Source organism: Heterodontus francisci, chromosome 5 (genome assembly GCF_036365525.1).
Source record: "Heterodontus francisci isolate sHetFra1 chromosome 5, sHetFra1.hap1, whole genome shotgun sequence".
In the NCBI taxonomy this organism is placed as follows: Eukaryota; Metazoa; Chordata; class Chondrichthyes; order Heterodontiformes; family Heterodontidae; genus Heterodontus; species Heterodontus francisci.
The window spans coordinates 30,705,048-30,719,345 of record NC_090375.1 but is presented as its reverse complement, the minus strand read 5'-3'; the positions used below and the strand labels follow the sequence as shown (position 1 = coordinate 30,719,345).

The 14,298-nt window shown below is 42.8% G+C and overlaps 1 protein-coding gene across 1 annotated transcript in view; it reads left to right on the top strand.

The window, feature by feature from the left end:
- The window catches only part of LOC137369793 (protein THEMIS3-like), a 63,343-nt gene extending 50,908 nt beyond the window's left edge, over positions 1-12,435 (top strand). Inside the window, exons 4-5 of the mRNA XM_068031273.1 lie at positions 7,222-8,318; positions 11,467-12,435. Of these exons, the coding sequence (XP_067887374.1) occupies positions 7,222-8,318; positions 11,467-11,610 (1,241 nt within the window). The 3' untranslated portion in view covers positions 11,611-12,435. The remainder of the gene's footprint in view (positions 1-7,221; positions 8,319-11,466) is intronic.
- The last annotated feature ends 1,863 nt before the right edge of the window (positions 12,436-14,298 follow it).

Below are 14,298 nucleotides of genomic sequence, written 5' to 3'. Positions count from 1 at the left end.
TGGAGTATTGCATCCAGTTCTGGTCACCACACCTCAGGAAGGATGTGAGGGTCCTTGAGAGGGTGCTAAGGAGATTTACCAGAATGTTTACAGGGATGAAGGATTTTAGTTACAAGGTTACGTTGGAAAAGCTGGGTTTGTTCTCCTTAGAACAAAGAGATTGAGGGGAGATTTAATAGAAGTGTACAAGATTATGACAGGCTTAGATAAGTTAGACAAGGAAAAACTGTAACAAATGGTACAAGAACTAGGGGACACAGATTGAAGATTTTGGGCAAATGATGCAGGGGGAATATGAGGAAGCACGTTTTTTACGCAATGGGTGGTAATGACCTGGAACCCGCTGCCCACAAGGGTGGTGGAAGCGGAGACAATCAATGACTTCAAGAGGATGTTGAATGGCCACCTGAGAGAAATAAACTTGCAAGGTTATGGGGATGAAGGGAGTGAGACTGACTGCATATCTGTGGAAAGCCGCAGGAACTCGATGGGTCGAATGGCCTCCTTTTATGCTGTAAATGACTCTATGATTCTATGATGCTTTGTCATTTGTAGTGACCCTGTTTTTTCCTTTACCTTTCATTGCTGCTGAACTTTTCCCAGTTTTACTGGCCCAGTTCTTCTCAAAGATGTATAGGTCAGGAATTTCCTCAGACCTGCTGCCACTCTGTTGCCGTAACCATGTTAGAAGTGCAGCGGGAATTCTGTTTATGTGTGTAGTGGGAGCAGCTCCAAGGAAATGCCCAATCATAGACGTAAACACAACACTTAGCATTGAAACCTCTAATCACAGTACCACCTATGAGCACAATGGATATTGCAGGTTAATGAATTAGCCCATTTGCAGAGGTTGACATGAAGGCCGGAATTTTATGCCCTGTAGGGATGTGAACGGAGGCGGGGAGTTGCCATAAAATTGTGAGGGAATGCGTGGCCTCTGAAGGGCGTCAATTGGGCAGTTAAAGACCTCTTCCCACCTCCTCTCCCATTTCATGAACATCTGAGAGCCCACCGCTGCGTGCAGACACCACCAGGAGGCCAGCATACCCCCCCGTCCTCACCAACCCCCACCCCCTCACCGGGCTGCCCGCCGTAGAATTTCACCGGGGGTCCAAAACAGGGCCAAGGCGGGGTCTCCTCCCTTCTTCAGGCCTGCTGCTGGGATCACCATTGCCAGGATAAAATTCAGTCCAAGGATTTTCAATGCGGTTGAATATGTGGACAGCATGTTTCTGGCGGTGGTCATCCCACAGCTTAAGAGTGAGAAGACAGACTGAATTGGTGACTGCCAGACAGAGAGAAATTGACCAGTCAGGTAGAGCAACAGCCCCGTTAGTCCATCTGACTCTGAATACTGGTGAGAGTGAAGGTTCCGCTGGGGAGTGCAGCCAGAACCAAATCCTTGGCGCCACAGGTGGCTCAGCTGTGCAGGGGGGTGGAGGAAGATTGGGAAAGCAATAATGATAGGGAATTCTACAGTTAGGGGAACAGGTAGGTGTTTCTGCAGCCACAGACATGATTCCAGGGTGAGATGCTATCTCCCTGGTGCCAGGGTCACGGATGTCACTGAACAGCTGCAGAACATTTTGAAGGGTTGTTGGTGAATACCCAGAGGCTGTGGTCCATACTGGTAGCAATGACATTGGTAGAAAGAGGGATGAGTTCCAGTGGGCAGAGTTTAGGGAGTTAGTTAAAAGATTAATGAGCAGGACCTCACAGGTAGCAATCTCCTGATTATTCCCAGAGCCGTGTGCTGGTGAGTATAGAAATAGGAGTATTGAACAGATGGATATGTGGCTGGTGAGATGGTGCAGGAGGAAGGGCTTTAGATTTCTAGGCCATTGGGTCTGGTTCTGGGTGAGGTGGGACCTATACAGGCTGGAGAGGTTGCACCTCAGCAGGACTGGGACTAATGTCCTCGTGGGACATTTTGCTAGTGCTGCTGGGGAGGGTTTAAACTAATTGGACAGAGGGATGATGTAGCATTAGAATGGAGAAACATGGTACACAAAGAATTGGGAGAGACAGATAGCACTAGAGTAAGAAGTAGCAAGGTATTAGATGGGGTCAGACTAAAAGGAAGCAGAGTAAGATCTAATTCAGGTTTACAGTACATGTACGTAAATGCATGAAGTGTGATAAATAAGGTTGTTGAGCTGCAGGCACAGATAGCAACATTGGAATATGATGTTGTGGCAATAACAGATACCTGTTTCAAAAAAGGGCAGAATTGGGTACTGAATATTCCTGGATACAAGGTGTTCAGGAAAGATGGGGATGGTAAGAAAGGAGGGAAGGTGGCTATATTGATTAAGGAGAATATTACTGTACTGGAGAGAGAGGATGTCCTGGAGGAGTCAAGGAGAATCTATTTGGTTAGAGTTAAGAAACAATAGAGGTACCCTTACATTGCTGGGGATATTCTATAGGTTACCAACTAATGGGAAATATATATAGGAGAAAATTTGCAGGGGATTTACAGAGAGGTGAAAAAACTACAGAGTATTAAAATGGGAAACTTCAATTATCCCAATATAGACTGGAATAGTAATAGTGTAAAGGACTGTGAAGGGGAAGATTTTCTAAAGTGCCTTCAGGAGAATTTTCTACATCAGTATGTTTCCAATCCAATGAGGAAGGAGGCATTGCTGGATCTGACTCTGGGGAATGAGGTGGTTCAAGTGGATCAAGTGTCAGTAGGGGGACATTTAGACAGCAGTGATCATTATGTCATAAAGTTTAGATTAGCTAAAGTAAAAATACATAATTGGGGGAGGATCAATTTCAGAGGGTTGAGAACAGATCTGTCTCGGGGAAATTGGAATCCAAGATTGTCAGACAAAACTGTAATCAAGCAATGGGCTTCCTTTAAAGAGGAGATGATTCAGGTGCAGTCAAGGTATATCCACAGGAGGGGGAAAGGTAGGGCAACCAAATTCAGAGCTCCCTGGACAATGAAAGAGATAGAGAGTAAAATGTAGCAGAAAAAGGGGCATATGACAGAAGTCAGGTGGGTAATACAATTCAGAACCAGGCTAAATATGGAAAATTCAGAGGGGAAGTGAAAAGGGAAATAAGAGGAGGAAAAAGAGAGTATGAGAAGAAACGGGCAGCCACCATAAAAGGGAATCCAAAAGTCTTCTTTCGACACAGAAATAGTAAAAGGATGCAAATGGTTATTTGGTAGTACAGAATTTGAGTATTGCTGAAAATAGAGATATTTTGTCGAAGCTTTTCATCTTGCACTCATAAGGACAGCTCGCAAGAATACCAATGTAAGGGAAAGCAACAAATTTATACTGTAGAGGTGTTGCCATGGAGAATGCACCAGTTTATGGTGACCGAGAGTTAACTGCCAAGCTTTGTTTGAAATTTAAATAAGGCAGCTTGACTCTGATTGGTCAAGGCATTGCCCTCAGGAATGAACCAGTGAATGGCTGTCACTTTTTTTTTTAGCTGAAACAGGCACATGTTCTTTCTGTCTGCAAAGAACAGGGTCTTGTGTATTAATATATGTAGTTTCCAGCATGCGTAAATGTGCCACACTGTGAGCCCAACTGACAATCTTAAATTGGTGGTCAGCATAATTCTTAGCATACTGAGGATTATTTAACAAATGTAAAAAGTAAAAGGATAGTCAGAGGAGGAATGGGGCTGATTAGAGACCAAAAAAGAGACCTACAAGTAGAAGCAGAGGGCATGGCTGAGGTATTAAATGAGTACTTTGCGTCTGTCTTTACTAAGGAAAAGGATATTGCTGAAGTCATAGTGAAAGAGGAGATAGCTGAGATACCAGATGGGTTATAAATTGATAATGTGGAGTTACTAGAAAGGCTGGCTGTACTTAAAGTTGATAAGTCACCATGACCAGATGGATTGCATCTGAGGATGGCGAGGGAAGTAAGGGTAGAAATTGCAGAGGCACTGGCCATGAACTTCCAATCCTCCTTGGATATGGGGATGGTGTCAGAGGACTGGAGAATTTCACATTACACCCTTGTTCAAAAAAGAGTGTAGGGATAAACCAACAACTACAGGCCAGTCAGTTTAACCGATGGTGGGAAAGCTTTTAGAAACAATAATCGGGGACAAAATTAACAGTCACTTGGACAAATGTGGATTAATTAAACAAGTTTATCTAACTTGATTGAGTTTTTTGGTGAGGTAGCAAAAGGGTTGATGAGGGTAATGCAGCTGACGTGAACCTGGACTTCTAAAAAGCTTTTTATAAAGTGCAACATAACAGGATTGTCAGCAAAATGGAAGCCCCTGGAATAAAAGGGACAGTGGTAGCATAGATACAAAGTTGCCTGAGTGACAGGAAACAGAGAGTAGTGGGGAAGGGGTGTTTTTTGGACTGGACGAAGGTATACACTGGGGTTCCCAAGATGTCGGTATTAGGACCATTGCTTTTCTTGATGTATGTTAATGTCTTGGACGGGTGTACAAGGCACAATTTCAAACTTTTCAGATGATACAAATCTTGAAATTATAGTGAACTGTGAGAAGAATAGCAATAAACTTCAAGAGGACATAGGCAGGTGGAATGGGCAGACACGTGGCAGATGCAATTTAACACGGAGAAGTATGAAGTGATATATTTTGGTAGGAAGAATGAGAAGTGGCAATATAAACTAAAGGGTACAGTTTTGAGAAAGGTGCAGGAGCAGAGAGACCTGGTGGGTATATGTACAAAAATCATTGAAGGTGGCAGGGCAGGTTGAGAAAATGGTTAAAAAGGTATGTGGGATCCTGAGCTTTACAAATAGAGGCAAAGCAAGGAAGTTATGACGAACCTTTATAAAACACTGGTTAGGCCTTAGCTGGACAATTGGTTCCAATTCTGGGCACCGAACTTTAAGAAGAATTTGAAGGTTTTAGAGGTGCAAAAAAGATTCACAAGAATGGTTTCGGGGATAGATTGGAGAACCTGGGGTTGTTCTACTTAGAGAAGAGAAGGTTGAGAGTAAATTTGATAGAGGTTTCAAAATCATGAGGGGTTTAGACAGAGAGCAAGGGAAAATGTTCCTGTTGGTAGAAGGGTCGAGAACTAGAAGACACTGATTTAAAGTAAATGGCAAAAGAACCAACAGAGACATGAGGAAAAGCTTTTTTACGCAGCAAGTGGTTACGACCTGGAATGCACTACCTGAAAAGGTAGTAGATTCAATCATGGACCAGATAAGCACCTGAAGATATAAAATTTGCAGGGCTACAGGAAGAGAGCTGGAGAGTGGGATAGCTAAACTGCTCTTGCAGAGAACAGGCATGGACTCAACGAGCCAAATGGCCTTCCTCTGTGCTGTAACCATTCTATGATTCGACTTTGTAATGGAATGTGGTGACCCACCTACCAAATTTTAATATAAAGATGCACATATATAATAGATATGTGTTAATAGAGCAGTTTTTGGAGATTGGGTGGTACAATGAGTTAACAATCGGAGTAATAAGTCCATAGAGCCAGCCTCATATATTGGAAACTTGGGCTTGAAGATCTGGACTGGTAAAATTACCCCAATGCCCTTTCACTATTGGGACCTGGGCTCAATTCCATTACACAATGAATTCCTTCTCTGCTGGTTTTAAGGTTTTATACAGCATGCATGGTACAGAGGGAAAATGGCAACATAAATGAGTAAAATCACCTCATGATTTCAATAACTCATTCCTGTCGCAAACTGCTTGCAAGGTTCTATCCACAAAAAAGCAGGACAAATCTAACTGCTAATTACTGCCCGATCAGCCACCTCCCAAATACCATTAGCATAATGATGAAAGGAGCCATCAACGTCCCTATCAAGCAACACCTATTCAATAGGTTGCTGTCCAGTTCTGATAAAAGGTCACTGACCTGAAATGTTAATGCTGCTTCTCTCTCCACAGATGCTATCTGACCTGATAAGTATTTTCAGCACTTTCTGTTTTTATTTCAGATTTCCAGCATCTGCAGTATTTTGCTTTTATTTTGCTTCTGTCCAGTGCTCAGCTTGGGTTCTGTGAGAACCACTTGGCTCCCGACCTTGTCACACAAAAGCTCCGACACAACGCAAGAGCTCCCAATTACAAAAATAAGCAGCTGACTTGCTTATTATTTAATCTACGAGAAAAATAATCACGAGTAGCAGATTTGCTGCAATGCACTCTGCTTTTAAAGCATAGCATTAAAAGTAACTTTTTTCCCTGCCAAGTCCTTTCTTTGAAATAATGATCAAAACTTCTAAAACATAGCAGTCAATGACACTGAATTTCATTGGAGGTTCTCCCAATCTCCCATCACAACTTCAAGTGAAGATCAACTAAACCTTCAGAGAAATGGCTGAAAACAGCCATATAGGGGAATTCTCCAGGGGCTCTTCCAATCTCTCACTGAAGTCATAGCAGGAGATTGGGACCATTCCAATGGAAATTCAAGGCCAAAGTCTCACTCTTGCTTTGCTGAAGTCCAGTAATTAAATTCTACTGTCCATAGTTTTAATGCTCAGCAGTACACAACACCTAATTATCTTCATGTTTCCCCCACACTGCTGGTTTATAATTATTTTTGATTAGTTAAGTTTAATATAACATATGCCTTGGGCTGAAGTTACTACTGTGCCAAAAAAGTGGTATTAGACTACATTTAAAATGAATTTCCACACTATTCTTTCACCTCTGGGTTCCAGACCAGAATGATGGAACAGTCTGCTTTCCCTGCTAGCGGTAATGAGTGTGGGCATTTCCTGAAGGGTATAAGATATAGCACAGAAGTGCTCCTAATTTGGTATTAATTGGTGAAAAATTAACAACTTCATTCAGCAAAGGCATGGGGATCATTAACATGAGAAATTAAAATGCAGTTGGGCAATCTTCAGATGTTGGAATTAAGGCTCACCAATGGAGGTAAAGTAGAGAGAGCTGTTTTGCACGTGACCTGCATGGCACCTGATATGAATATGCTTCCAAAGTGGAAAATTGTTCCATTCTCCAGTAAGAACATCCCTCAGCGCCACGAGCACAAACGTTCTTTAAATAATACCGTCATTAATATTAACTGAAATTAAAATATTATGACAACTCTGCATTTCTGGCAAACTTATTTGTTTTGCAATGTCAAATGTCAGCTTGTTAACAACTACCCCAGTGCTCTACAAAAGCTCCTTCTAACAACTTTCAAACCCTTGCTGTGAATAATTTAAATTGATACCATGTGTTTTTAATTTGAATCTGTTTCCTGGCTAGGAGGAATAGAAACTATGATCCCAGCGCAACTGAATTTTGAAATAGTTGATATCACTGATGGAGTGATTAACAACCCTTCTGTTGCACCAATTTATTTGGAAGACATTTACGCCATGCCAAATGATAAGTTTCCTTTGGCTGTTCGAATAGTAAACGTCATGGACAAAAACAGTCGCATTGCCATATGTAACAAAAGTAGCCCAACATATCTTGAAGCTGTAAAGGTGCTCAAAATCTTGAAAAAAACAGAAGTGAAAAAATGCCTTGTCACAGAGATCTCTCAGCACGCTGCCAGGAAACATTTTCTTGTTCCTTGGACCTATCACGGTATATTTCAGAGGACTCCGAGAACATTCCACACAGTTTATGATTTAGAACTTGCAAGGAAGGCAGGTGGAGTGATCCAAGTAATTGCTACAGAGTGCTATGCTGCAGATCTGGAAGGTCTATCGTCATTTACAAAAGGACACCGATTCCAAACAGTCAAGCCTGGAACTATTTCTACATTTGTTGGGATGAAACTGCAAACCATAGCTGTTCTGGAATGTGAGAACATCTCCACACGGGATATAGTCACACTCCCAATGTATGCAGTGGGGATGTTCTTGGAAGTTTTACAAGACAGAGAAGGGTTCACCATCAGGGAACTCCTTGCCCACCACAATCCTCCATGCCATGTAAAAGCGATTGCCAAAGACCAGTCCCTTGCAAGTGATCCTCTATTTGGTATGAATGAACTGAGGGTTGATGGTGAAGTTAACATGAAATATCTTGTTGCTAAGTATAACCATACTTCAGCTGAACCCTTTGAAATACCTGTTGAACTTGTGACGATGCTGGTGGCGATAATGAGCAAAGAGTCACCTTCCACTGGTGAGCAAGCAATGAATCTGCCATCATCCAAAACTATTGAACATTTATCAGCTGATGACTATGTGTTGCTGAAAGGCTGCGATGTTGATCCTGTACCTCCTCCGCTGCCTCCCAGGTTTAGAAGTAGCATCCCATCACGTGGTCAAATTCAAATCTCTCCAATTCCACCCACAGCGACAAAGAAAAAGACCCACAATGGACCTTCTCCTTTTGATCATGATGAGGTATGTGTATTAAAGGTTCAAAGTGCTATACTAGGAATGTTGATGTATGCTGCACCTACAACGAGTAATTTTCAATTTCATTTAAAATTTGCGATGTTTTTAAAGTGCTTTGAAGTAGTGCAAGCATGGTCTTTGGAGTATGGTGGAACTGCCAGTATCCATGCTCCAGTGGAGACTTAGTCAATAGTGTTAATTTGGTGGATAATTGAAAGTCCCAAATTTTGTTCTTATACAGATTGACACAATAAGCATGAAAATGTAGTTGTTACAATGTAGTGAAGTTGATTTATTTCAGAGGAAGAGATTTGAGCTGGCAGGATGTACAGTGAGGTAATATCTTGGTTTGCTCCATTTAATGTCTGATTCATAATCAAAAAGGTGAAAAAATGGGAGCATGGAGGTTCCACCTCAATTCAGGCAAGTTAACATGGCAGGAAGCAGAAATATCGCACAAACTCTCTTCCCCCTTTCTGCCAAACAGAGGAGTTGGGAATTAAAATAGACCCTAAAGTTTCTGTTTTGTGGACTTGGTATTGGTATTCAAATTTGCAAGCAGTTGAGACAATGAGACTGGACTGAAGGTTGGTGATAAAGAGGGACTGTTGATGTATTGGGAATTGGAGAGATGGTTCAGCTGAAGAGCTCTTATCATTCGCTCTCTGAGAGCTCTGGTAGCTAGGGGCCTTGGTGGTCGATGCTGTTCCTGCTTTCCCTCCTCCTCCTCCTCCACTACTTGCTGCTCAGGCCAGGACTGGTGCTTCAGTATAGCAAAGTTATGCAACATGCTATCATGAAGCTGGAAACATGGTCAGAGGTGGACTACAAGACTCCACCTGAGCAATCCGGGCAGCAGAACTGTTGCTTGAACGAGCTGACAGTCTGCTCAATGATAGTCCTGATAGTAGCACAACTCTCATTGTAGACATGCATCACATCTGTGCCCAGAATCCTGACAGGAGTCATAAGCTCCAAATGGAGGAGATAACCCTTGTTGCCAAGTAGCCAGCCTGTGACTGAGGGCTTGCAGGGCATAATAGTGGCACAGGGGACTGGCTCAGGATGAAATAAGGGCTGCCCATTTAAGACAGAGATGAGAATTTTTTTCTCTCAGAGGGCTGTGAGTCTTTGGAACCCCCTTCTTCAAAAGGTGGTGGAATCAGAGTCTTTGAATATTTTTAAGGCAGAGGTAGATAGATTCTTGATAAGTAAGGGGGTGAAAGGTTATCGGGGGTGGGCAGGAATATGAAGTTGAGGTTACAATCAGATCAGCCATGATCTTGTTGAATGGCGGAGTAGGCTCGAGGGGCCGAGTGGCCTACTCCTGCTGCTAATTCGTATGTTCGTAAATTGGGCACTGAACTGCATAATGCTATACCTGAAATTGCAGACAAGCTGCACATTCAGGGAGTAGTATCCTCTCTATTGAGAAACATGCCAGTTCACTAATGGAGATCATGCAGGGCAATGTGGTTGCAGGCCATGGCATCTTGGACCCTGGGGAAGCCTGCAATACAGGTAAAGCCTAGTGCTCAGTCTTGCCCTGCTTCGCTCTGTCCATGGGAAAAATAATGTAGGTGTTCCTTCTGACGTAGAGGGCCTTGGACACTTCACTGAGACAGTAACACACAAAAACAGAGATGTCACCAATGTCACCTGCTCCAGCCTTAACAACCCATAAATGTGTAAAGTATAAAAGTTAACAGCCACGGTGACCTTGTCAGCCACAGACAGTACAGTCCATGACCTAATTTGAGGTTCAAGCTGCATCAGGTGACATAGCTCAGTGATAACCTTCCTGGTGAAGTGAAGGCACCTGACAAATTGCTCCTCAGTGAAAGTGGCTAAGATGCTCCCTGAAGACCTACTGTTGGTTTGGCCTCTTGCCCTCCTCCTCCTCCATCTTATTGCTCTCGCTTGTCCTTTTCACTGCTCCCCTCCCTATTTCAGCCTGAAAGGCATATCTACCCGACTACTAGATAAACTCTTTCCAAACAGACAAAAGCAGTCCAGTACGAGCACAAAATTGTTACTAGATGGCAGCATTCACTTGTGGAACACAGAAAATAACCACAACAAAATCCAAAAGACAATTAACAGCTTAAGATGACAAACCAGCAGCTAATCTGTATAAAGGGGATGAGCCCATTAAATAGCATTGTTGTAGAGTCCTTCCTGATTGTCAGCACCATGAGTTGTTGGGCAAGTTTATCATTGGCACTGGGGCAGGCTAACTACACAAAAGGGTCATATAGCAAGAGTAAAGGCCTTATTTAAATATGCTAATGATGTTTTTGAGTACTTTTGGTACCCATCTTGAACACCTAGGGGGGTGCCCAATCCAATTTAGCAAGCAACGAACCTCTGGTGTGGGATGGGAATGTATGGGTTACCCACCATATTGGACCCTCAAGCACCCATATTATGCTTCAAAAATGGCACGGCATGATCGAATCTCTAGGTCAAGGTCAGCAGTAGCAGTGTTCAAATGACTTCATTTATTTTTAAATTGCCTTTTTATCATTTATTTGTGTAGCCTATGATTAATATTGCTTTTGAGTAGCTTCATTTATCTGAGCCAGTGTAGCTAGTGTCTGAAGGTCAGACCTTGCTCAAATGACACTGTTTAAGACCCTGTTGATAAAGGATCTTCTGAGTGAGTTACAACTGTCTTTTTTCATGCAGTTTGCAGCTGACTGTGCAAAATCTGTGCCACCTGAACCGGCTGCAATGGAACATGTGTCAGACATTATAAGAGCGCCTCAATATTAAGTATTTCATCATCAGTGTTCATGAACTGATTTTTTTTTAAATGGCTGGCAAAGGGAGTTAGGAATTTCCCAGGATCTGACAGCTGTCTAATGATTAATAATCCACTCGGAGAAAATTCATATCCAAACACTTTTAAAGTAGAGGCTTGCGAGAGCAAGATTGTTTATTGCCCTAGACATAGTTGTAATTCTAATTCTGTGTGTAAACAGAAGAGATACGGGAACGTTTATGGGTCCATAGGGAGTAGTTGAGTATTGCAAATAAACTTTCTAATATTTGTGTTGCTTAAATTAACTTGAAATAAATCAATGAATAGGTTAATGCTCTGACCTAATCTATACCCATGCTAACAAGCACACTTGTATCATTTATCTTTTAGATCACTGAACTGCTATCAAAAACACACTTACATGACTGCAAAAGACTGCAGAATATTTATCTGTGTGAAAGAAATGGTCTTTCAGGAAATTGCTTCGACTGTTCAAAGCAAATATTAAACAGTATGTTTTCCTCTGACTGTTAAAAATCCAGACAGCTCATTTTACTTTTCCAGGCCGACACATTTCCAGGCACCAGATCAGCAACAGAATTAGAATATGGAAATTTTAGTGCAAGAGAATTGTATAATTAAATAACATTTATTTCGATTTGCCAAGAGCAACGTCTCAATTCATTCCATCTTCGCTGCCTCCGGAGAATCCTTGGCATCAGGTGGCAGGACCGTATCTCCAACACAGAAGTCCTCGAGGCGGCCAATATCCCCAGCATATACACACTACTGAGCCAGCAGCGCTTGAGATGGCTTGGCCATGTCAACCGCATGGAAGATGGCAGGATCCCCAAGGCCACATTGTACAGCAAGCTCATCACTGGTATCAGACCCACCGGCCGTCCATGTCTCCGCTTTAAAGACGTCTGCAAACGCGACATGAAGTCCTGTGACATTGATCACGAGTCGTGGGAGTCAGTTGCCAGTGATCGCCAGAGCTGGCGGACAGCCATGAAGGCGGGGCTAAAGAGTGGCGAGTCAAAGAGACTTAGCAGTTGGCAGGAAAAAAGACAGACATGCAAGGAGAGGGCCAACTGCGTAATGACCCTGACAACCAATTTTATCTGCAGCGCCTGTGGAAGAGTCTGTCACTCTAGAATTGACCTTTATAGCCACTCCAGGCGCTGCTTCACAAACCACTGACCACCTCCAGGCGCTTACCCATTGTCTCTCGAGACAAGGAGGCCAAAGAAGAAGAAGAAGATTTCATTTTGCATGTTTGGTTTAAATACATCAATGGTTAAATACAGTACATGGTAGTTGATTGCAATGTTTTTGATCACATTAAATTCAAAGTACACTGGAGCTTTCTTGTTTCATCAAATAATATATGATAGGTTATGGCCAATTGTTGCCAATAACAAGACTTAACAAATATCAAAACAATGATTTTCTACAATTGTGGAAAAGAAGGCTGTGAAATTGGGATTTTCTTTTAGAGATACAGCACTGAAACAGGCCCTTCGGCCCACCGAGTCTGTGCCGACCATCAACCATCCATTTATACTAATCCTACATTAATCCCATTACCCTCTCACATCCCCACCTTCCCTAAATTCCCCTACCACCTACCTATACTAGGGGCAATTTATAATGGCCAATTTACCTATCAACCTGCAAGTCTTTGGCTGTGGGAGGAAACCGGAGCACCCGGCGAAAACCCACGTGGTCACAGGGAGAACTTGCAAACTCCATACAGGCAGAACCCAGAATCGAACCCGGGTCCCTGGAGCTGTGAGGCTGCGGTGCTAACCACTGCACCCCTAATTTTTGCTTCACTGCTTTAATTGCTTGTGTGCCAGAATAAGTTAATTCACCTGTCTGTTTTAGACCAGACATTCAATTTTTTTAGCAGACAGTTCAAAAACCTCTCAGCTCCAGGGTATCGCAGCAGGAGCTCCTCAGAGCCGAGTTCTAGGCCCAACTACCTTCAGCTGCTTCATCAATGACCTTCCCTCCAACAGAAGGACATTTATGATTGCACCATGTTCAGTTACATTCGTAATTCCTCAGATGAAGCAGTCCATGTGCAGCATACAGCAAGACCTGGCGAACATCCAAGCTTGAGCTGATAAGCGACAAGTAACTTTCACACCACACAAGTGTCAGGCAATGACTGTCGCCAACAAGAGAGATCCTAACCACCTCCAGGCGGGCAAGGGCCTCCAAGTAGGTCTCCAATTACAGCATTCAAACGTGACTATATTTTAACTATGGGCAGATGCATTTTGCAGCTGGCTCTGAGCTCACTAGGCACTACTGGGCATGAAAAAGAAGCAGAGCCAGAGGAAACCATAAAGGGTAAATTCATTTTTTGAAAGGGTTACCTTTGAGCTAAGAGGAGCAGGAGTGCCCCTCCAGGCCCCACAAGGAAACATAGGACCTCGATCTTCCCTCTCTTGGCCACAATTTCCTACCCCCACTCGCTTGCTGCCCTGCCCACCACCACCATTGATCTGACTGACAGGCTCTGGGTGGAAGTCAGACCTGGGCTATTTATATGAGGCCAGGGAGTTGAAATGACTTGGGCTTCATGTTGGTGAGCCTGGGCAAGCCTGACGCTTACGCCATCGGCCCCATTGCTTGCTCCTAACCCACAGTTAAAACTGTAGCTACTATTTTCCCACTTCCTTCTGTGTGTTATGACGTGCAGCCATTCCTTATTAAAATTTTCAAAGTATATTCATTATCAGCAAAGCAAATTTCAGAACTCAAGCCATAAACTAATTGTTTTCCTCCCCCTATCAGATTTCAAACATGGAAAAAATGTCCTCTTATTCACTCACCTGTTCACCAGTGCGAACACTAATTCATTTCCTATCTTGCGGGTAAAACTCCCTTTTTTCTAATGCAGTCTCCATGCTGCAGACAGTCGCAACTACATCAAGCAGCAGAGCAACCTGTAACCAACATTGTCAGTGCTACTCAGAAACCAGAGGCGAGGCAGTTAGCTGATTGCTACACTGTTTTTTGACATTGACTACAACCTGGATGTTCCACTTGTTTAGTCAACAAGTATAGTTAACAAAAGAGGTAGAAGTCAGTATCAAGATAAAAAAACTTACACAAATATAACGACCATTGAAATCCAGTGGAGAGGGAAAGCTAAAAAGTAACAAAGGAATTCAATAAATGTAACAAATAGTCCATAAAGGTATATAA